Source organism: Anolis carolinensis, unplaced genomic scaffold (genome assembly GCF_035594765.1).
Source record: "Anolis carolinensis isolate JA03-04 unplaced genomic scaffold, rAnoCar3.1.pri scaffold_11, whole genome shotgun sequence".
NCBI lineage: Eukaryota > Metazoa > Chordata > Lepidosauria > Squamata > Dactyloidae > Anolis > Anolis carolinensis.
Genome location: NW_026943822.1, coordinates 8,279,656 through 8,303,519, shown reverse-complemented (window position 1 = coordinate 8,303,519; position 23,864 = coordinate 8,279,656). Strand labels below are relative to the sequence as shown.

The following is a 23,864-nucleotide window of genomic DNA, read 5'->3' as shown; positions in this document are numbered from 1 at the left end:
TACACATGTACACATTTGTGTGTATATCTATATATATATATATATAAATATACACACAGATACATATGTATGCGTATATATATATATACACACACATATACATACACATGTACACATTTGTGTGTGCGCGTATATATAAATACACACACACATACACACATCCCAAAGAGAACTTGGTAAGGTCTTGGTGGATCCCATCCTGAGGGCCCCGCCCAATCGAGTCCCGTAGCCACGCCCACAAAGGCGAGGTGGGACCGGATTGGCGCCGTGCCGCGTGATGCCATGACGCTTGAGGCGATGGGGGCGTGGCCAGAAACCCGGAAGCGGCGTGGCGATGCGGGGTGGGCCGCCGTGGCGGGTGCTCTTCTTCGGCACCGACGCCTTCGCCGGACGGGCCCTGCGCGCGCTAGGCGGGGCTCGGTGGGTCGAATGGCAACCGGAAGTGTGTCTGTGTCTGTGGGGAAACAAAAACCCCAACGTGCAGTTTGCAGCTGGATATAAATTCTCAAGTTCAAGAGGAATCTCGACATTAAATTGGGAGACAAATAAGTATCTTCCATTCAGACAGAAATATTTATATTTAATTTAGATATATCGATGGGTTGCTGTGAGTTTTCCGGGCTGTATGGCCATGTTCCAGAAGCATTCTCTCCTGACGTTTCGCCCACATCTATGGCAGGCATCCTCAGAGGTTGTGAGGTCTTTTGGAAACCAGCCAAGTGGGGTTTATATATCTGGGATGTCCAGGGTGGGAGACAGAACTCTTGTCTGCTGGAGGCAAGTGCGAATGTTGCTATTGGCCAACTTGATTAGCATTGAATAACCTTGTAGCTTCAAAACTTGGCTGCTTCCTGCCTGGGGGAATCCTTTGTTAGGAGGTGTTAGCTGGTCTTATTTCCTTATAAAAGTCTTCCCATTGAGCTGCTGGAATAGGTAAATTGATATCAAATCGTACTTCCTTTAATTTTTTGGCCACAATATCCCAGAAGAAAATGGAGTTACGTGTGAAGATTGCCAGTTCAAGATCAGACCATACTTTCATATTATAGCTCTTCTCTTTATCTGCGATCAGTTTTTTATATTGCTGTCTAATTTTTAACATATGGGCTTGTGTATCTAAATTATGATATGGTCAAAATTGATTAATCAATAAAGAGTTGTTGTTGTTGACTCATTGGCCCTATTTGATTCATGTCAATAATTCCCGTTTTCTAAGTTTTTGTTCTTTATCTACTGTCCTGATTTTAGATTATTTTAATACTGGGAGCAAAATTTTGTTGCTTTTAATAGTTTCCTCCTTTCTATTGAAATTGTCCACATGCTTCTGGATTTCACTGGCTTCTCTGTGTAGCCTGACGTGGTTGTGAGAGTGGTCTGTGCTCTCAAATAATATTCTGTGTCCAGGTTGGCTCATCAAGTGCTCTGGTTGAGTGAGTCTGCATTGCCTTTCATGTTCCTTGATTCATGTTTGGGCAATGCTGCTGTGTTTGGTGATCCCTCTGTAGACTTGTCCACAGCTGCATGGTATACGGTCGACTCCTGCAGAGGTGAGAGGATCCCTCTTGTCCTTTGCTGAACTTAGCATTTGTTGGATTCTCTTAGTGGATCTGTAGATAGCTTGTAGGTTGTGTTTCTTCACAAGCTTCTCTATGCCGTCTGTGGTTCACTTGATGTCTGGTGAGAACACTTTTCCTCTGGGTGGATCTTTGTCTTTACTCTCGTGGCTTGTTCTTGTTCTTGCGGTTCTTCTGATGTCTGTGGTGTAGTCTCCATTGGTAAGTTAACTCTTCCCAACAAAGGATTCCCCCAGGCAGGAAGCAGCCAGGCTTTGAATCAGCAAGGCCATTAAATGCTAATCAAGGTTATCAATTGCAATGTTCACACCTGCCTCCCAACAGACAAGAGTTCTTTCTTTCTCCCACCCTGGACATTATTCCACAAATATAAACCCCACTTGCCTAGTATGCAACAGACCTCACAACCTCTGAAGATGCTTGCTATAGATGTGGGCGAAACATCAGGAGAGAATGCTTCTGGAATATGGCCAGATAGTCTGGAAAACTCACAGCAACCCAGTGACTCCGGCCTTCTCCCCAGGGAGATTAGGTTGGCTCCTTCTCTATCTTCCTTCAGGAAACAACTGAAGACTTGGATGTTTCGGCAGGCCTTCGGAGATACAGTCATTAATTAATCAGCCCCAGAGGGTTTTTAATCATCTATCCTGTATTTATTACGGTCTTACCATTTATGTGTTTTAAATGCAATTTTTTTATCCTGTATTGTTATTTTAGTTGATATATTGTATTACTGTTTTATCTTTTTTATATTGTGATTTGTATTATGTTGCTTATATTTTATCCTTATTTTGTTTGGGCCACTGCCCCGTGTAAGCCACCCCGAGTCCCCGTGGGGAGATGGTGGCGGAGTATAAATAAAGTTATTATTATTATTATTATTATTATTATTATTATTATTATTATTATTATTATTAAAGCCTTCGATAACACAGTATTGCATTGGTTGTTGCATATATGCATGCATATAGATTTGTTTTTACTTTTTTAAATGAATATGTAATTTAAAAATGAAAACATATTAACCCAGAGAAAGCTTCAGTGGAGACCCCTTTTCCCCCATATTATTAACTTTTTCATAGTGGATCTTCCTACCTTCCTAATGGGAGATTTTTCTCACTTTCTGTTGTCTCACCCCCATTCTTAACTAGGAGTCCTTTGTAACTTGGGAACTGCCTGTATTTGTTTCAGAGAGCCGACCCCATGCCGAGTAGTGGACCACCTGGAAGTGGTGACCCTGCCGTCCAAACTGCCAAAGGGACTCCCAGTCAAGAACATCGCAGAGCAGCTCCGGCTCCCCATTCATTTGTGGCCCGACATTGGTCCCTGCGACCACTTTGATGTCGGCGTCGTGGCATCCTTTGGGCGCCTGCTCAGCGAGGAGCTCATCCTGAAGTTCCCATAGTAAGGCTGTGGTCACTGCATGTATCAAGATGAATCTGGGTGATATAACACTGCGTAACACAATGTTTGTTGCTGGGTTATAAATGTCATTCCCTAATTGGGTCTATCATAAAAACATGCCCTCCGATGGCTGGAAACCTCCAGCATGGTTAGATATTTCATAGGAGAGGTACAAAACCTACTGACTCCATGGACGATAAAGAATGGGGCACTGGCTAAGTCTGATTGATCCGTTGAGTAATATAATCAATGACTCTCTTGAACAGGATCTTCCCGGACAACCTAAAAGAGGCAAGGGTTCGTCTCTTGCTAAAGAAGCCTAGCTTGGATCCCATGACCCTTGCCAACTATCGTCCTGTCTCTAACCTTCCATTCTTGGGTAAGATGATAGAGCGGGCTGTACTGGGACAATTGCAACAATTTCTGGATGATACAGCTGGCCTGGACCCTTTCCAATCAGGTTTCCACCCTGGCCATGGGACGGAGACAGTCCTGGTTGCCATTACAGATGAACTCCGTTGCCAGTCTGATAGCGGTGGATCAGCGCTACTGGTACTTCTCGACCTTACCGCAGCGTTTGACACCGTTGACTACGATCTAATGATTCACCATCTTGCCATGTCCGGAGTTCGCGGTCAGGCCCTCAATTGGTTCAGCTCATTTCTCCAAAACCGGAGTCAATGCGTGGAGTATATGGATCAAGTCTCTGACAGAACTTCCCTCCTATGTGGGGTACCCCAAGGTGCAATTCTCTCCCCTCTTCTCTTCAACATCTACGTTAGACCCCTTGCTAGTTTAGCTCAGAGTTTCGGCCTAGACTGCTTTCAATATGCGAACGACACCCAACTCCTTCTGTGCTTGGAGCCTGGAGCAACGTCAATACCAGACAATTTCACCCTAGGCCTGGAGGCTCTGTCATACTGGCTACGTGCTAGTAGACTGAAGATGAACCCGGCGAAGACTGAGATTCTTTGGCATGGCCGCTCGATTGATTTGACCCACTTGCTACCCACCTTCGATGGTGCTGCCCTATCTCCTTCGCCTTCCGTTAAGAGCTTGGGTGTCGTCTTGGATTCGCAGCTGACAATGGAAGCTCAGGTCGCTGCTGCCAGCAAACAGGCCTTTTTCCACCTACAACAAGCGAGGCAACTGGCACCCTATCTATCTGATGAGGCGCTGGCAACAGTCATCCATGCCACGGTCACGTCTAGGCTGGACTATTGCAACGCCCTGTATGTTGGCCTTCCGATGTCCACGACCCGAAAGCTCCATATTGTTCAGAATGCGGCAGCCAGGCTACTCACAAGAACACCCATGAAATGCCACATAACACCAGTCCTGCAGCATCTGCATTGGCTTCCAACTGATTATCGTGGTCTATATAAGATGCTAGTTCTGACCTTTAAAATTCTTTACGGCCAGGGCCCATCGTACCTTAGGGACCGTCTCTCCTTTTCCCATCATCGGAGGTCGCAACGACCATCCCAACGCGACTTACTTTATATACCGGGTCCTAGAGAAGTGCACTTGGAAAGGACCAGACACAGAGCTTTCTCTATTTCTGCCCCTGCCTTATGGAATGCCTTGCCGCCCTAGATGAGAGCCATGTGTGAGTTAGGGCCTTTTACCCTAGCACTCAAGACCTGGCTCTTTGCTAGAGCTTTTGATCTATGTTAATTTTATCAGTATTTGTATGTTTTTATCCTTTACAATTTTATCTTGTAAATCGCCTAGAGCATCTTGGATGGAGGGCGGTTAATAAGTAATTAAATGATGATGATGATGATTGGCGCTCAATGTCCATTATTCATTGTTTATAGATGGTATCTGACCCCCCCCCCCCAAAAAAAAAAAAAAACTATCAAAACTATTATAAAAAGATTTCGAATAAATGTTGGAAATGCGGAAAGCATGAAGGGGCTTATTTCCACGTGTGAGAAAGCTAGAGAATTCTGGAAAGAAGTACAGTAAAGAATTCAAAAGATGTTACTAATTAAGATCAATTTGGAACCTAAATTCTTTTTCCTGGCATGTATGACATAGAAAAAGATAAAAACAAAGAAATTCTGTTCAATTACTTAGTTACAGCAGCAAGAATGACGTTCGCTAAAAGTTGGAGGGAAAAAATAGACCGGATATAAAATTATGGCTCAATAAAATTTTAGAAATTATGAATTTGGATAAATTAACATATCTGTTATCAAATACTCAAGGCAAACCTAGAAAACAAACAGACTGGAAACTAATTAAGAACTACAATAGAGTCTCACTTATCCAACATAAACGGGCCGGCAGAAAATTGGATAAGCAAATATGTTCGATAATAAGGAGGAATTAAGGAAAAGCCTATTAAACATCAAATTAGGTTATGATTTTACAAATTAAGCACCAAAACATCATGTTATACAACAAATTTGACAAAAAAAGTAATTCAATACGCAGTCATGTTATCTTGTAATTACCATATTTACGAATTTAGCACCAAAATATCACGATGTACTGAAAACATTGACTACAAAAATGCATTGGATAATCCAGAACCTTGGATAAGCGAGTGTTGGATAAGTGAGACTCTACTGTATTTAAAAGAAATTTACAAAATGATGATATAAAGATGTCTTAAATAGAAAGCAAAGAAAGAATAATATTAAAAACAAATAGAGATAAGCGTATTAAATGTACTAAGAGACTATCATACAAAACACTATACAATAGATGGAAGTCAATTTTATTTATTTGTTTTGTGTATATGTAATGGTTTTTTATATCATTTATTTCTTTTATTTTTTATTATTTTTTTCCTGCACTTTTTTGTATCCTTTCCTTTTTTTTTAGCCCGTGGGTGAGGGAGATAGAAGAGGTGCTGCATGTAGTAAGGAAAAACTCGGGTGGGCTAAACTAAGCAATGAAATTACTCACAGGCGAGGGATAAGATAAAGTGCATCAGGAAATCAACTATACATTGGACTAGAACCTGATGAGGAATAATGTATGACCATGTTCCAGTAGCATTCTCTCTTGACGTTTCACCTGCATCTATGGCAGGCATCCTTAGGGGTTTATGAGGTCTGTTGGAAATGAGGAAAGGAGGCCAGACTTTGAAACTGCAAGGCCATTCAATCAAGCTGGCTAACTGCAACATTCACACTTGCCTCAGACAAGAGATCTTTTTCCCACCCTGGACATCATTCCACAGATGTATAAACCCCGCTTGCCTTGTTTCCAACAGACCTCACAACCTCTGAGGATGCCTGCCATAGATGCAAGCAAAACATCAGGAGAGAATGCTACTGGAACATGGCCATACAGCCTGAAAAACTCACAGCAACCCAATTGCAACGTAGTTTGTGGCAGCCACAAAAAGGAAGCTTCTGGAGTAGAACAATTACTGTCCGATTAAAAAAAAAAATTGCGCACAATTAAACAGGAAACCGGGAACAAGTTTTATTGTGGTAGAGATTAGTAAGGGGCCCCTGGTGGTACAGTGTGTTAAAGCGCTGAGCTGCTGAACTTGCGGACCAAAAGGTCCCAGGTTCAAATCCTGGGAGCGGAATGAGCGCCCGCTGTTAGCCCCAGCTCCTGCCAACCTAGCAATTCGAAAACATGCCAATGTGAGTAGATCAAAAGGTACCGCTCCGGTGGGAAGTAACGGTACTCCATGCAGTCATGCCGGCCACATGACCTTGGAGATGTCTATGGACAACGCAGGCTCTTCAGCTTAGAAATGGAGATGAGCACCAACCCCCAGAGTCGGTCTTAACGTCAGGGGAAACCTTTACCTTTTACTAGAGATTAGTAGCCTGCCATTCCTTTTACCAGTTCCTCGGGTTATGTATGACTTTTTCCTGTTGTTTATTGCTATTTCATTATTTTCTCCACATTTAACATCTTGAGTTGTTACAAAACTATTTTGTAAGGTATTCTTAAAATACCCGTATATCTTTTTTCTGTATACATATTTTTCACTTTGGAAAGTTCTGCTGAAGGCTAAGGTGCCAGCCATTGTACACTTATGTATGTTACAGAATGACTGGTCCAATTCTAACTTCCCAATGTTCTGATGCAGTGGCGTTCTGAATGTCCATCCCAGCTACCTTCCTCGGTGGCGTGGCCCAGCACCCATCATCCACACCGTGCTCCATGGAGATCAGACTACCGGGGCAACAATTATGCAGATCAGACCTAAGAGGTATAACAGCAATTTCATTCAATATAAGTATCTTTTTTTAAAGGAACTTAAATTATTGTTTCTGGCAAAGTTGTAATTGGATTTTCTTAAAATTTTTATCATTTCCTTGTGTCCCTTAGTGTGAAACCTTTTTGTTTTTACCTCTATTCTCTTCTTCCTCTCCTACCATTTATTCATAAAGTTATTAGAGTTTGCTTTCTGTTTCCAAATTGTACATAAACAGAATATTAAAAGAGAGAACTTAATGTTCTATGTTATGTTCCTAGGTTTGACGTAGGCCCCATTATTAAGCAGGAATCTATTGCTGTCCCAGCCCACTGCTCGGCCAAAGAGTTGGAGTCGATATTATCCAAACTAGGTGCAAAACTGGTAAATTAACATTCCTTTTTTTCATGGGGCTTTTTAAAATAGCAGAATTGCAATAAGGATCCTGAATCTGACTGTTGCAACAATCTCTATATATTTTCTACACCAATGAATATGTAAGGTTCACCAATGAATATGCTTATGTACTGTCTGTTTATATGCGGCATTTCAAGGTGCTTCTGTGAGCCACCCTGAGTCCCTTTGGGGAGATGGTGGCAGGGTATAAATACATTATTATTATTATTATTATTATTATTATTATTATTATTATTATTATTATTATTATTGGGTTGTTGTGTGTTTTCCGGGCTGTATGGCCATGTTCCAGAAGCATTATCTCCTGACGTTTTGCCCACATCTATGGCAGGCATCCTGAGAGGTTGTGAGGTATAGGTAAATGTGAGCGAAACGTCAGGAGAGAATGCTTCTGAAACATGGCCATATAACCCGGAAAACATACAATAACTCTGTGATTCCGGCCATGAAAGCCTTCGACAATGCATTATTATTGTTGTTGTTGTTATTATTATTATTTGAAACACCGCAAGATGAGTCCACAGCAGACACTCTGCTGGCTGTTGTATTGGATCACACGTTGGACACTTCCCAAGTGTCTAGGACTGTGTGATGTATTGGCGAATATTCCTCCTCCTCCTCCTCCTCCTCCTCCTCCTCCTCCTCCTCCTCCTCCTCCTCCTCCTCCTCCTCCTCCTCCTCCTCCTCCTCCTCCTCTTCTTCTTCTTCTTCTTCTTCTTCTTCTTCTTCTTCATCTTCTTCTTCTTCGGTTCCTGAAGAGGAATCTGTTATGAACGCATAACTCTACGCTATCTGAATCCTGAATAGGAATGTGAATAAAACTTTTCATTTCATGTAATCTTGTGTTTGTTTGGATGTTGCTTTCCCAGCTCATCGCTGTTCTCCAAAACTTACCTGAAAGTTTGCAGAACATGAGAGAGCAACCTAAGGAAGGAGTCACATTTGGTAAGCACTGGTTTCATGCACGATCTAGATATTGATTAATGGACTTCATCATTACTTTGGGATCTGAGCCCCCGGAGGCACAGTGGGTTAAATCCTTGTGCTCGTAGAACTACTGACTTGAAGATTGGGTTGCTGACCTGAAGGTTGCCGGTTTGAATCCAACCCACGGAGAGTGCAGATGAGCTCCCTCTGTCAGCTCCATGTGGCGACATGAGAAAAGCCTCCCACAGGGATGATAAAAACATCTGGGCGTCCCTGGGCAACGTCCTTGCAGACGGCCAATTCTTTCACATCAGAAGCGACTTGCAGTTTCTTAAGTTGCTCCTGACATGAAAAAAAAATTCTGGGATTTGATACTGTTTTATTTCATTAGCTGGATGTAAAATGTCTCTTCCAGTGAGTTCTAGGATGTTTCCGACCAGATAAGAATTGGCATGGTTGCAATCTATGTGGACTACATCATTGTAAACCTATATCCACTTAGGCAGAAAAAATGAAATGCAGAGATACAGAATAGGGGATGCCTGGCTCGACAGCAGTATGTGTGAAAAAGATCTTGGAGTCCTCATGGGGAACAAGTTAAACATGAGTCAACAATGTGATGCGGCAGCTAAAAAATGCCAGTGGGATTTTGGCCGGCATCAATAGGAGTCTAGTGTCTAGATCCAGGGAAATCATGCTACCCCTCTATTCTGCCTTACTTAGACCACACCTGGAATCACACTATGTTCAATTCTGGGCACTGCAATTGAAGAGAGATGTTGACAAGTTAGAATGTGTCCAGAGGAGGGCGACTAAAAGGATCAAGCGTCTGGAGAACAAGCCCTAGGAGGAGTGGCTTAAAGAGCTGGGGATGTTTAGTTTGCAGAAGAGAAGGCGGAGAGGAGACATGATGAATAAAGATGTGAGGGGAAGTCATAGGAGGGAGCAAGCTTATTTTCTGTTGCCCTAGAGACAAAGATGCAGAACAATGGCTTCGAACTACAGGAAAGGAGATTCCATCTGAACATTAAGAGGAACGTCCTCACTGTGTGTGTGAGAGAGAGCTGTTCAGCAGTGGAACTCTCTGTCCCAGAGTGTGGTGAAGGCTTTTAAACAGAGGCTGGATAGCCATCTGTCAGGGATGCTTTGAATGTGATTTTCCTGCTTCTTGGCAGGAGGTTGGACTGGATGGCCCTTGAGGTCTCTTCCAACTCTAGGATTCTATAATTCTATCTGTATCAACTAATGGCTGTAATGGGTTGGGATAAGAAAGCCATCCTATACTGTAGGAAATAAGTACTAGTTGGGCAACCTCAAAGGCTTGCTTTTGAAAATATATCGAGCTATTTAGGGGATGGAAGCATTTCTAACTGCTCTTTGTGCTTTTATTTGACCTGAAAGCACCCAAAGTCACTGCTGCGATGAGTTGCATCCGGTGGGAAGATCAAACGGCGGAGCAGATCCTACGGATGCATCGTGCCTTGGGCTCCATGGTGAGGCTGGTTGGCAAATAAACCTATAAGAGTAACTCGTTGGGGATGTAAGGTGGGAGGGACTCTCCAGTGTCGCCTCTGGAATGAAACAAGTTGATGCCCCAATCCTGTAGTTGAAATGGCAGAATGTTTAGACAAGAAAGTGCAGAAATCTAGCTATTTTATTTTGATGCTGTGGCAAAAGAATCTGAAGAATGCACTAAAACACTGCCAGGGTTGCACAGCAGGGTCTTTCCATTGCTCAAGATGTATTAAAACTGAGAAGCAAATTATTTTGGCTCAAATGCCTGCCTTATTTAACTTTTAAAAACTTATTTTAATAATATTTTAATTGAATGGTTTCAACAATTGTATTGTTTCACTCTATTTTGATATTTGTTATTATTATTACTACCGTCTTACTTCAATTGTAAGACATCATGGATTGTAAGATGTAATTTTAGTACCATCAACACCAATGAAAATAGATAAGATACACTTGCAATTCTAAGACGCACCCATTATTGTTATTACATTTATTTGTATGCTGCTTTCCTCTTAAAAGGGACTCACAATGGTGAACAGTGCTCCAGATAATGCAATGTATAGTGTTTGTCTTTTGTGTGTTTTGCATTGTATGGTTTTAAGATGGTGAGTCTTAATCCTGAGAAAAAAGCAGGGTACAAATGCATACATCAATGACCATAATTTAAAGATGAGGAAGAAGAGCTGTTCAGCAGTGGAATCTGCTTCTACCCTGGGTGTGACTTTTGTATGCTTTATTTTGCTGCACCTTTTCAGATGCCCTTACAAACACTCTGGATGGGGACTGCTGTCAAACTGCTAGATTTCTTGGAAGTGGAGACATTACATGACATCCAAGGTATTGCCATAAATATATCTTAAACATTGGGTTGTTGTGAGTTTTCCGGGCTGTCTCACCATGCTCCAGAAGCATTCTCTCCTGACGTTTCGCCCACATCGATGGCAGGCATCCTCAGAGGTTGTGAGGTCTGTTGGAAACTAGGCAAGTGGGGTTTATATATCTGTGAAAGAATGTCCAGAGTAGGAGAAAGAACTCTTGTCTGCTTGAGGCAAGTGTGAATGTTGTAATTGGCCAGCTTGATTAGCATTAAATAGCCTTGCAGCTTCAAAGCCTGGCTGCTTCCTTCCTGAAGGAATTAGGGCCAGCTAACACCTCCCAACAAAGGATTCCCCCAGGCAGGAAGCAGCCAGGCTTTAAAGCTACAAGGATATTAAATGCTTATATATGTGTGTGTGATATATATATATATATATACATATACATACATACTGTGTGTGTGTGTGTATATATATATATACTTACACACACATACATATATACATGTGTACTTATTTACATATATATAATATAATTTACAATAATATATAATATAATATATTCTATATGCATATAATATTAGAATCATAGAATCATAGAATAGTAGAGTTGGAAGAGACCACATGGGCCATCCAGTCCAACCCCCTGCTAAGAAGCAGGAAATCGCATTCAAAGCACCCCCGACAGATGGCCATCCAGCCTCTGCTTAAAAGCCTCCAAAGAAGGAGCCTCCACCACGGCCCCGGGGAGAGAGTTCCACTGTCGAACAGCTCTCACAGTGAGGAAGTTCTTCCTGATGTTCAGGTGGAATCTCCTTTCCTGTAGTTTGAAGCCATTGTTCCATTGCGTCCTAGTCTGCAGGGCAGCAGAAAACAAGCTTGCTCCCTCCTCCCTATGACTTCCCTTCACGTATTTGTACATGGCTATCATGTCTCCTCTCAGCCTTCTCTTCTGCAGGCTAAACATGCCCAGCTCTTTAAGCCGCTCCTCATAGGGCTTGTTCTCCAGACCCTTAATCATTTTAGTCGCCCTCCTCTGGACGCTTTCCAGCTTGTCAACATCTCCCTTCAACTGTGGTGCCCAAAATTGGACACAGTATTCCAGGTGCGGTCTGACCAAGGCAGAATAGAGAGGAGCAGGACTTCCCTGGATCTAGACACTATTCCCCTATTGATGCAGGCCAGAATCCCGTTGGCTTTTTTAGCAACCGCATCACATTGTTGGCTCATGTTTAACTTGTTGTCCACGAGGACTCCAAGGTCTTTTTCGCACACACTGCTGTCAAGCCAGGCGTCCCCCATTCTGTATCTTTGATTTCCATTTTTTCTGCCGAAATGAAGTATCTTGCATTTGTCCCTGTTGAACTTCATTTTGTTAGTTTCGGCCCATCTCTCTAGTCTGTCAAGATCGTTTTGAATTCTTCTCCTGTCTTCTGGAGTGTTGGCTATCCCTCCCAGTTTTGTGTCATCTGCAAACTTGATGATCGTGCCTTCTAACCCTTCGTCTAAGTCGTTAATAAAGATGTTGAACAGAACCGGGCCCAGGACGGAGCCCTGCGGCACTCCACTTGTCACGTCTTTCCATGATGAAGACGACGCATTGGTGAGCACCCTTTGGGTTCGTTCACTTAGCCAATTACAGATCCACCTAACCGTAGTTTTATCTAGCCCACATTTTACTAGTTTATTTGCCAGAAGGTCGTGGGGGACTTTGTCGAAGGCCTTACTGAAATCCAGGTAGGCTACATCCACAGCATTCCCTGTATCGACCCAACTCGTAACTCTATCGAAAAAAGAGATCAGATTAGTCTGGCATGACTTGTTTTTGGTAAATCCGTGTTGACTATTAGCAATGACCGCATTTGTTTCTAAGTGTTTGCAGACCACTTCCTTAATGATCTTTTCCAGAATTTTGCCTGGTATTGATGTGAGGCTGACCGGACGGTAATTGTTTGGGTCGTTCTTTTTTCCCTTCTTGAAGATAGGGACCACATTCGCCCTCCTCCAATCTGCTGGGACTTCTCCCGTTCTCCAAGAACTCTCGAAGATAATATTAATAATATTATTTTGTAATACAATATAATACTAATAATACAATATAATAATGTTAATTATATATTATATATTACATGTAATATTAATAATAATATTACAATATATTGATATAGTACAATATAGTAACTTATTGCCAGCATTGTGCTATACTAATAATATAATATTGTATGTAAATTTAATTCGTAAGCCGCTCTGAGTCCCCTTCGGGATGAGAAGGGCAAGATATAAATGTATTAAATAAATAAATAAATAATAAAAATGGCAGATTGCATCATTCATACTTGCCTTCAACAGACAAGAGTTCTTTCTCCCACTCTGGACATTATTCCACAGATTTATAAATCCCACTTGCCTAGTTTAGAGTCTCACAACCTCTGAGGATGCCTAACGTAGATGTGGGCAAAAAGTCAGGAGAGAATGCTTCTGGAACATGGCCATACAGCCCGGAAAACTCACAGCAACCCAATGATTCCGGCCATGAAAGCCTTCTACAACATATCTTAAATGTTGCTGAAATGTCTGCAAAAAAAGGATATAGCTCCCTAATTTCCATGACTTGTTTTTGCTGCAAGTTATTCCTGTTGTGCAGACTTACAGTTTTTCTTGGCCTGTGTTTAAACTCCTTTAAGCACAAGCAATAAATGACCCGAATAGTAGAGAAAGGGCTGTGTCCCATCAGAACAACAAATATTAGCAACGCGTAACCTATTTGCACTGCCCTAGGTAGCAAACGTCAATGACGTGGGATCATGGTTGTTTTCACTGGCCACTTTTCTGAGTTACACAGGTTGTTCTTGGAGAACCAGAGGTCCAGAAAACACTTGAAAGCATTGTGGGGTCTTTTTGTTTAGTTTGGCTTTTTAAGTGCCAGAGGCCAAGTCAGGGCATCACAGCAATAAGTTGGAGCTTGATGCTTGCAAAGAAGTAAAATGTAGAATATGTGCTTTGTGTTCAGATAGAATAACAGCAGAAAAGGAAGCCATCCCAGGATCAGTGTTCTACCATAAGCAGTCAGAGACGCTGGTAATCAGTTGCAAGGTATGTGTCCATATATATATTTGTTTCAACGCATATATATATGTATTTATATATGTGTATGTATATATCTATATCTATATCTGCAGGTCAGTGTAACCAGAGTCTCCTCAAGCTACTGCATTGATGCAGCTCCCTTTGAAGGAATTGTTTCCAGATTAAGTTAATTGCTCCAAATTGCTGCCGAGCTTTTAAAGCGGGTTGCAGGATCATTTGTATACATAGCAATAGTGGCACAATTGCAAATGGGAACGTTTAACAACATAGCTGACTAATGGGATACAAGCCATGGTTTTACCGAATGTTTCAAAACCCCAAATCATAGAATCATTGAGTTGGCAGAGACCCCCAAAGGCCATCTAGTCCAATCTCCTTTTGCCATGCAGGAAAAGCACAATCAAAGCCCTCCTGAAAGATGGCCATCCAGCCTCTGTTTAAAAGCCTCCAAAGAGGCAGTAAGTTCCAGAGTTGAACAGCTTCTTCCTAATGACTGTGTTGTCAGAAATACTAAAATTAACTAGATATTTTTAATTACAAAAATGTGAGTCAAGCAGTGAAAAGGTTAAATGGATAAAATGACTCAGCAGAAGCTGTAGTTCAATAAAAGCAGGTGGGCCTGTAGCTTTGTAGGCCTTGGTGTGTAGGCCCCAGTGTGAGAAGCTTCAATGAGAGAAGCCCCAGGTTGAAGGCCTCATGTGTGAAGCTCCAGTGTGAAGGCTGCTGTGTGTAAAGCTACTGTGTGAAGCTACTGTGTAAGTTCGGCGTGAGAGGAGGCTCTGTGAGAGCGAAGCTGTTTATCTGCATGAGAAAGAAGCCCAGCATGGAAGCAAAGAAAGAAGTATAAAGAACTTTAATTGTGTTATGGAAACCTTGTTTTTGTAAATAAAGGTAAAGGTTTTCCCTGACATTAAATCCAGTCGTGTCCGACTCTGGGGGTTGGTGCTCATCTCCATTTCTAAGCCGAAGAGCCGGCATTGTCCGTAGACACCTCCGAGGTCATGTGGCTGGCATGACTGCATGGAGCGCCGTTACCTTCCCACCGGAGCGGTACCTATTGATCTACTCACATTCGATTGTTTTCGAACTGCTAGGCTGGCGCTCACTCCGCTCTCTGGATTCGTACCTATGACCTTTCGGTCTGCAAGTTCAGCAGCTCAGTGCTTTAACACACTGTGCCACTGGGGGCTCCTTTTTGTAAATAGTGCAACCATATTATTTTGCTACTAAGAAAAGCCCCCTAAGGAAGAAATAACATTGGTCTGTGTGTTTTTGGTTTTTTTAAATCACCTTTGGCTCCTGGTGCTGGGTCACGCTGCTGCTAATAAGTTACTCTGCTGTACATTTATGGGGAGGGTCTTTTGTTAATAAGCCCACTTGCCCAACATGTGTTACATTTCATTTCTGTGCAATGTGATTGCAGACTTGCTGAGCCTTTCCTAAGTGTCATTGCTGGTGCTCTTTCTAGGAAGGCTGGGTCGGAGCTAAAGGGGTCGTTCTGAAGAAGAAGCTGACCGCTGCTGATTTCTACAATGGATACTTGCACCCGTGGTTTCAGCAGAATTCTAAAATGCCTCCTGGGAGATGCAGGTTTCAGACTCTCGAGCTGGCTGCAGCAAAAAGGAGCCCGAAAGGAACGGTGTTGCAGGCTCACAACACATAGTAGCAGTCATAACCTCCTGCACACAATCCAAAAGAGCCTGGGGCTTCTATAACCTGGATGCTGGTATAATATATCAGCACTTTATCAGTTCTGCTCCAGAAGCAAAGTTTATCCCTGGCACACTTCAAAGGCTGGAAAGAGCAGAAGTGATATCATTTGAGCTTTGCTCCTCGTCTGCATCTCCCAAAGGACTTGAGGGTGTCTGCTAACCTTGAATCCTGTGTCCATCGTCAAGTGGCTGGAAACTTGAAAATCGTTTCCAGCCCAGGAAAGGCTATTTCCTAGCCTCTGTATCCCATGTCTGTGTATGAACTGTATTATAGTTTTGGTTTTGCATTTAAACTGCCAGTTTGTGATCCAAGAAAACAGTGGCACTCTGTATTGTTGAGCAGTAAATTATTTTCATTACTTTGCACTTCCCAATTAATAATGAATCTGCAGCGTGTCTATTCTGACATACCATAGATCAGGCTTTGAACTGGAATATATGGCAGTGTAGACTCAGATATCCCAGTTCAAAGCAGATATTGTGGAATTTTCTGCCTTGATATTCTGGGTTACCATGGCTATGTGGAAGGGCCCTCAGTCTTAGGACCTACTGGTCTACTAAAATCCCTGGATCCTTTTCACATGTACTGCCTTCAACCCATTAGTAAGTGAATCCACCAGCTATTTCAGGAAGGAATGCACACACAGAGCAACTCCACAAATACAGAAAATAAATACCGTTGTTCACAATTCAACTTGAAATCTTACAGTTAAATTCAGTCTTAAGAAATCACTTCTTTTTCTTTATTGGTTAATGATATTTGTTAATAGGGCTGGCAAAGCCAGTCGTAACACTAAAAAAATATTTTATGTACATTCCTTTACATTGCATACCCCGTCTACTGTTCTTTATGCTAACCTTTGTCAGTATTTGTAGAAATGCAAGCTAATAATTAGATAGGTATTTGATTCTTGGGTTTTTCTAATCTGCCAAACGGATTTTGTTAAATAGGGCATCCTTTGGAAAAGAGCAACTTGTGGGTGTTAAGGATGGTTGCGTTCTAAAGCAGCTGCCGGGTGCCTGTTTTCCTCCTCGATTCTGTTCCATCCTGCTGCCTTGCAGATCTGAACAGACGCAACTCTCATCAGTCCAACCAGTGGCCATCCAGAGCTGGTGGGACTTGTAGTCCAAAATATCCGGCTTAGGGCATACAATCTGGAATACAATCTGAATGAATGCTGTCTACCAACAACTGTTGTGGCGTTCCTAGAACAAGATCTGAATATCAGTATAAGGCCATCTCCAAGCATTTCAGTTTGGGGAAAGAGGCTTTGCATCATCTTATGGTGACAGTTGGAGGTGCCCTTATCTGTGGGACCATAAATCCTTTCCAGGTTTTAGTCTGAACTTTAACAGGGCTAACTGAGATGCCCTTCAAAGCAGAGCCTTAAAGGCGTTTCCTGTGTTTGCTCTTTTAGTTCAGAAGAAAATCCGAAGTGGGTTTATTACTCCCACTGGAAGGGAATGACCACCACTGATGCATGCATTTCCAAGAAGTCTCTCATCTTCATAGAACTGCTAGTAGAGAGTCAGAGATGGCAGCTGGGAGCTCACTTTTGAGGAATTCTAGCAAAGGGAATGCCCTTCCCTCGGATCAGACCTCTGCGGCTTTGGCTCGGCCTTCGTATGCCGATCCTTTCTCGAAGAGAGCTTGCTGGATACCGACTGGGCACGTTCCGCAGAGCCTGGAACAAGTTTTGCTGTTGCGCGTCTCTTTCTTGGCAGTTGAAAGTGAGCGCAACGCCGACGTTGCTCTTCATGATCCTTGAGGAGCCGTCTGAGGTGCCATCAAAACATCTGCCCAGGGCTATTTCCTTGGCTGTCCTCGGGTCCTGGTCGGTAACGGTGTAGATACCATAGTTGTGGCCCAGCGGGTCAAGGGGAGCCAACATGGTATATTGGCTAGAGTCATTATTAACGGCAACAGGAAGGTGGTTGACTAGGTATTCGTGCAGCATGCTGTTGACACTCTCTCTGTAGCAGTTTCCCTGTGGGATGATTTTCACCAGGGTCCGGTCGATGCGTTCCTGGTCATATAACATGCCGCTACACTTGAATTCCAGACACGCGGCCGAAAGGTTGAGATAATCCAAGTCTCGGATGCTCCGCACGTCTCTGATGCCGTAGAGCCTTCCGACAGTCCGGGGGTGAGTGCCACCCATGTTGCGGGACCGTATGTTGACCTCCAGAGGTCCATTGATTTTCAGCTTAATGTAACATGCTCTAAATTCCACTGGCCGGGGCCACCAGGCCAGGTAATCCTCTGTCCAATTGACGGGGTCGTCTTCGTTGAACGGAACCGTGTTGTAGTCATAGCGGTCCCCCTCCACCCTGTAGAACCTGAAGTGAGCAGCTGTGTAGGGAGCTGCTTCACATTCTTGCAGTTTTTCATAGGGGTAAATGGGCCCATTGCTCTCTTCGGCAGCATTCGGGGTGGGCTTGGCCACACTGATCCTGAAAGCGGTCTTCTTGACATTGCGATCGAAGTGATCCGTCCGCTGATACCTGAGCTTGCTGAGGTAGGGCTGCGGGACTCCGATGGCAAACGGATTAAGCCTTGGCGAGGAAGGGACAGCCTCAAGTTCCTCTCCCCCAAGATTCGCCATGATGTAGGCACTATAGGCATCCGGGTTTTGGTCGTCGCAGAAGGCCGGCACACAAGCCCCGTTGGAGGTTGTCACTCCACTGTCAAAGCGGCCCCAGGCTCTAGGGTTAGTAGAATATCCAGGTGTGGGTTCCAAATTGATGACTGAAACCACAACACCCGCCACTTGCTCGCTAGGCAGGTACCTCTCACTTCTGTAAGTACGCATCTTGATGTAACACCGCCGGCTCTCTGGCACGTCCAGGTTGAAAAGCCGTCTTTCTCTGATCTCCATGTTGCCGACCAGAAACGTCCGTTCCTCCCGTTTGCTGCGCCTGCTCCGGTCAAGCTGGAAGTCCCCTTCTTCCTCCCATAAGCCTGTCTGTGGGTTGAGGGACCAAAGCTTCATACCTTCCAGGTGTTCTGGCATCCGGACTTGGGAGGAATCCAGGTGGACTTTGACTTTTCCTGCATTGAGGGACTCTGTGGCTGTTTCATCAGTGAAATCCATGGAAAACATGCCGTAAGTCCGCAGTGGGAGCATGTCGCCTTCATCGTCCACAAAATTCAGGTCGCTTTGTGCCATCACTGCATTGGAGACATTCCTTGGATCCAGGAAAGTCACGCTGGCTTTGACTTTCCCTGTGTAGGGGTCTCCGTTCTGTCTGTAAAATGTATTGGGAGGGATTTCCAGTTTGCCCATGGGATCATCTCCCTCCATGTCCCCCAAGGAGATCATACTAGTCTCATTGGAGTCTAAAGTGATGGGTGGCTTCTTCCGTAACATCTTGACCTCATGGAAGACAGCCCCGCCATTCTTGTTGAAAGGCAGCACTTTGGTGGTGTTCACAAATTTGTGCAAGCGATCCACAAAGGTGAGCACTAGTCTCTCGGTATTTGGCGGCACCTGAACCGAAAAGGTCCCCTTGTAACCTGTCATGCCGACCCGGTTGTTCCCCATGAAAATGTGGCCAAACCTCATGGGCTCATCTGTGTCTGAAGCCACGGCTCTGCCTCGAACCACGACTTTGGCCTCGGTGCATTTCTGACAGCCACACTCCACCGTCACTTTGATGGGAAGGGTGTATCCGGCACACGACAGCTCTCGCATCTCCATTTTGGTGGCCCCACAGCAGTTGGTGACGCCGTCCTTGCAGCGGAGGCTTTTGTCTAATGCTCCAGCGCACGTCTTGGACAGACAATTCCCAACGTCATAGGAGAAAGAGTTGGTTGAGTTCTGGAAGCAGTCATGTGGAAGCTGAATAAGATGACTCTCAGGCTGAGGGTTGCAGGGAGCTTCATTCTTTCCTATTGAGAAAGATTTTTGACATTGGTTTGGTGGACAATGATTCATTCAGGGGCATGAGAAGAAAGATTAATATTAAATATAAATAGACAAGCTAAGTTAGTGCAGGTTGAGCATCCCTTATCCAGAATTCCAAAATTCTCCCATGGGGGGGCTGAGATACAATGACAACATTTGTTTCTAATGGTTCAATGTGGTGATGATAACAAGATAGATATGCTGGATTTCGTATCACAAAATCACAAGTTGAACACTTCCCAAGTGTCTAGGACTGTGTGATGTATTTTCGGATGATGCGTTCAGATCCCAGTAGGGTGGCCTTTTGCAGTAGGCCGATCGTAATTTTGTTAATGCCTATTGTTTCCAAATGCCAGCTGAGATCTTTTGACACGGCACCCAATGTACCTATCACCACCAGGACCATCTGCACTGGTTTCTGCCAGAGTCTTTGAAGTTATTATCTATTATATTATTATTATTATTATTATTATTATTATTATTATTATTATTATTATTATTTTATACCCGCCTCTCTTCAAGGTGGGTTACAAAATACCCAACATTATTTATAAATTGACCTTTAAAGGTAAAGGCTTCCCCTGACATTAAGTCTAGTCATGTCCGACTCTGGGGATTGGTGCTCATCTCCATTTATAAGCTGAAGAGCTGCCGTTGTCCGTAGACATCTCCAAGGTCATGTGGCCGGAATGACTGCATGAAGCGCTGTTCCCGTCCTGCCAGAGTGGGACCTATTGATCTATTCACATTTGCATTTTTTCGAACTGCTAGGTTACCAGAAGCTGGGGCTAACAGCGGGAGCTCACCCCATTCTCCGGATTCAAATTGCCGACCTTTCAGTCAGCAAGTTCAGCAGCTCAGCGATTTAATCTTCTGAACCACTGGGGGCTCCTTAAAAAAAATTGACCTTTAGGCTATAAATAATAATAACAACAACAACAACAATAACAACAACAACAACAAATGCAATTAAGGCCAAGATCGAAAAATCAGCTGATGACCCAAAATGCAGACTGTGCAAGGAAACTGACGAAACCATTGATCATATCCTCAGCTGCTGTAAGAAAATCGCACATACAGACTACAAACAGAGGCACAACTATGTGGCCCAAATGATTCATTGGAACTTATGCCTCAGGTACCACCTCCCAGCAGTAAAGAACTGGTGGGATCACAAACCTGCAAAAGTCTTGGAAAATGAGCACGCAAAGATGGTGTGGGACTTCCGGATCCAGACTGACAAAGTTCTGGAACACAACACACCAGACATCACAGTTGTGGAAAAGAAAAAGGTTTGGATCATTGATGTTGCCATCCCAGGTGACAGTCGCATTGATGAAAAACAACAGGAAAAACTCAGCCACTATCAGGACCTCAAGACTGAACTTCAAAGACTCTGGCAGAAACCAGTGCAGGTGGTCCTGGTGGTGATGGGCACACTGGGTGCCGTGCCAAAAGATCTCAGCTGGCATTTGGAAACAATAGACATTGACAAAATTACGATCTGCCAACTGCAAAAGGCCACCCGACTGGGATCTGCGCGCATCATCCGAAAATACATCACACAGTCCTAAACGCTTGGGAAGTGTTCGACTTGTGATTTTTTGATATGAAATCCAGCATATCTATCGTGTTTGCTGTGTCATACAATAAAATAATAATAATAGTAATAATAATAATAATAATAATAATAATAATAATAATAATAATAATAATGATGTAATTTTCACTCACCCTCTCTCCCCGAGGGGACTCAGGGTGGCTTCTAAAACAAAATGGCAAATATTCAATGCCATTACAGAACATAATAGACAATTAACAAATAATTAAACATAAATCCATCAAAAACATCGTATAAAACCGATAATGTAAACATTACAAAAAACAAAAATTGCACAGATTGAAAATTCAAAAATATAGATTTCCATAATTTAAAATTATTTTTTGTCAGCAACATCTCAAAGTAGAATCGGAGATAGTCTACTTTCCGTCCTCTCCATAAGCCAATTCACAGAAATGGGGTTTAAGTTGTTTTTTTTAAAAGAGAAGAGTAATGGGGTCGTTCTATTTTCTTTAGGGAGGGAGTTCCAGAGGCCCCCTCTCTCATTCCCACCAATCGTGTTTGAGGCAGGGGTGGGACCGAGAGCAGAGCCACTTCCGCTGATCGCAGTGCCCGAACGGGTTTATACACGGGGATATGATTTGTCAAATAGCCTGGGCCCAAACCGTTTAGGGCTTTATAGGTAACTAGCTTGGGGACCCAGCATTTGAGAAAGGCATTGTTTGCCTGTGTTCGAAGTTTAGTGTAGATCCAGTGTCAGCTGTGTTCAGTTGGTGCAGAGAACTACAACTCCCATATGCATGTTCCTTTATACACAGTCTATCCCCAACACCGCCCGGATGTAAAGTAAGTCATGGGGGCTCTATTTCTGTGGATGCAGGTGAACTATAACTCCCTTTTTCCCAAACTTGTGCAATATGTTGTATTGGTTATGGGGGCTCAGTGTGCCAAGTGTGGTCCTGGTGTATCATCGGTAGGGTTAGAAGTGCTCATTCATTGCAGGTGAACTATAAATCCCAGTACCTACTACTCCCAAATGTTTAGGGCAATTCCCCTCCAAAAAACCCCAGTATTCAAATCTGGGCATATCAGGTATGCATGGCCAGTTTGGCCCAGACCCATCATTGTTTGGGTTCATAGTGTTCTGGCTGTAGGTGAACTATAAATCCTTTAAATTTCCCAGTAGGAGTCACAGTGGTGTGACTTGATGCAGGGTGAACTACAACTTCCACCATGTGCAGTCAATCCCCAAACTCCTCCAGTAAGTTTAGTTGCTGCTCAGTTCTGCTGTTTGTTCTGCAGACAGATTGGAAAGGGAAGGGCAGTGGGCAGTGTGCAAATTCCACAGCAATGGAGAACCCTGGGATGCCTGCCTTTGGTGGAGGAAAATCTAGGATGAAATGGTTCCCAAACAAAAGCATTCCTTGGGTGGTGGTTAGTAGTGTTTGGGAAGGGCATTGGCAGGTTTTGGGCTACATATTCATGGCACTCTCTGTAACTGGAATGTCAGTGGAAAAGAGTCACTTGGTGGCTCCTCAGCACTGGGAACTGGAGCCTGTTTGTGGAGGCCGGAGGCTGTCTGTGTGAGTGGACACCTGTGCCACATACACACATACGGGTTTATGCTTTTATTATGGATTTAGATTAGATTAGATTTAGATTCAGATTAGATTTAGATTTAGATAGATTAGATAGATTTAGATTAGATAATCAGGACTTTGTATTTAGCCCAGAAGCAGACCGGTAGCCAGTGGAGCTGCCATAACATGGGAGCTGTCCATTCCCTGTACGGCACTCTAGTTAGCAATCTGGCTGCCGATCTCTGTACTAATTAAAGCTTCCGAACTATCGGAAGGCAGCATGGCAGTAGTCCAAACGGGATGTAACTGAAAGGTGCAGCTGGCGCACGGGTTTTAACTGTGTGAAGCCCTCTTGGCCAGTGCTATTAAGAATATTGCGTCTAAAATTCCCTTCAACATATGTGTACAAAGTGCATATGAAACATCAATGAACTTCTTCCTGAGGTTTAAGTCTCATCTGCAAGATATCCCATTATATAAGGTAAAGGTTTCCCCCAATGTTAAGTCCAGTCGTGTCTGACTGGGGGTTGGTGCTCATCTCCATTTCTAAGCTGAAGAGACGTTATTAAGAATTTAAAAGCTGGGAAGGCTCCAGGTATGGATGGACTAGGAACAGAATATTATAAAAGTTTTAGTGAAATGTTAATACCAAAATTGTTAGAATTGTATAATGGAATAATGAAAGGAGAGAAAATTCCAGAATCGTGGAGAATGTCACTTATAATATTGATACCTAAACCAGACAAGGATTTAACAGATCCAGGGTCATATAGGCCCATATCGTTAGTAAATCAGGATGCAAAAATATTATCAGCTATAATAGCTGATTAAATAAATGTATGTATCTATATATATAAAAGAGTGATGGAATCGCGGCACCGAGCAAAACAACTAAACTACGGCCCCCCCAACCTTGAAATTGGACAACACAACCCATCATCCACGCCTCTAGGTTGATACAATAAAAAATCCCGTCAAAAACCTCCATGGGACCTTAAAACCCCAGCCGTCAGCCTGGCTGGAAGGCCCCATGGTGGTCGGAGGAGGAGGGGCCTTCACGCGGTTGGGCCGTGGAGTAAACATTCTCAGGCCGCGGCGGGGCCCCAGCAGGCCCCCCAAGCGCCACCTCCTCTATGCGCCACAGGCCAGAGGGAGGCCCCCCCCCGACCCACCTCAGCCTCCCGAGG

The 23,864-nt window shown here is 43.5% G+C and overlaps 2 protein-coding genes across 8 annotated transcripts in view; one reads left to right on the top strand and one right to left on the bottom strand.

Moving 5' to 3' along the window:
• Positions 1–282: 282 nt before the first annotated feature.
• Positions 283–23,864, top strand: part of mtfmt (mitochondrial methionyl-tRNA formyltransferase) — a 54,732-nt gene continuing 31,150 nt past the window's right edge. For 4 of the 6 annotated variants that reach the window (XR_010000937.1, XR_010000935.1, XR_010000936.1 and 1 more), the window contains exons 1-8: positions 283–420; positions 2,766–2,978; positions 7,045–7,167; positions 7,434–7,536; positions 8,439–8,514; positions 9,898–9,989; positions 10,770–10,851; positions 13,840–13,922. Coding sequence is in view for 3 of the 6 variants with exons in the window: in XM_062963352.1 (XP_062819422.1) it covers positions 335–420; positions 2,766–2,978; positions 7,045–7,167; positions 7,434–7,536; positions 8,439–8,514; positions 9,898–9,989; positions 10,770–10,851; positions 13,840–13,922 (858 nt within the window). In the remaining 3 variants the exon portion in view is untranslated. Of the gene's footprint in view, positions 421–2,765; positions 2,979–7,044; positions 7,168–7,433; positions 7,537–8,438; positions 8,515–9,897; positions 9,990–10,769; positions 10,852–13,839; positions 13,923–14,008; positions 14,169–15,384; positions 15,986–23,864 lie in introns of those variants that run through there. The other 2 variants (XM_062963350.1, XM_062963351.1) reach the window with 2 other exon arrangements.
• The window catches only part of cilp (cartilage intermediate layer protein), a 37,724-nt gene continuing 30,202 nt past the window's right edge, over positions 16,343–23,864 (bottom strand). For both annotated transcript variants that reach the window (XM_062963347.1, XM_008119433.3), the window contains exon 9: positions 16,343–19,520. In XM_062963347.1, coding sequence (XP_062819417.1) covers positions 17,179–19,520 — 2,342 coding nt within the window. In that variant the 3' untranslated portion in view covers positions 16,343–17,178. The remainder of the gene's footprint in view (positions 19,521–23,864) is intronic.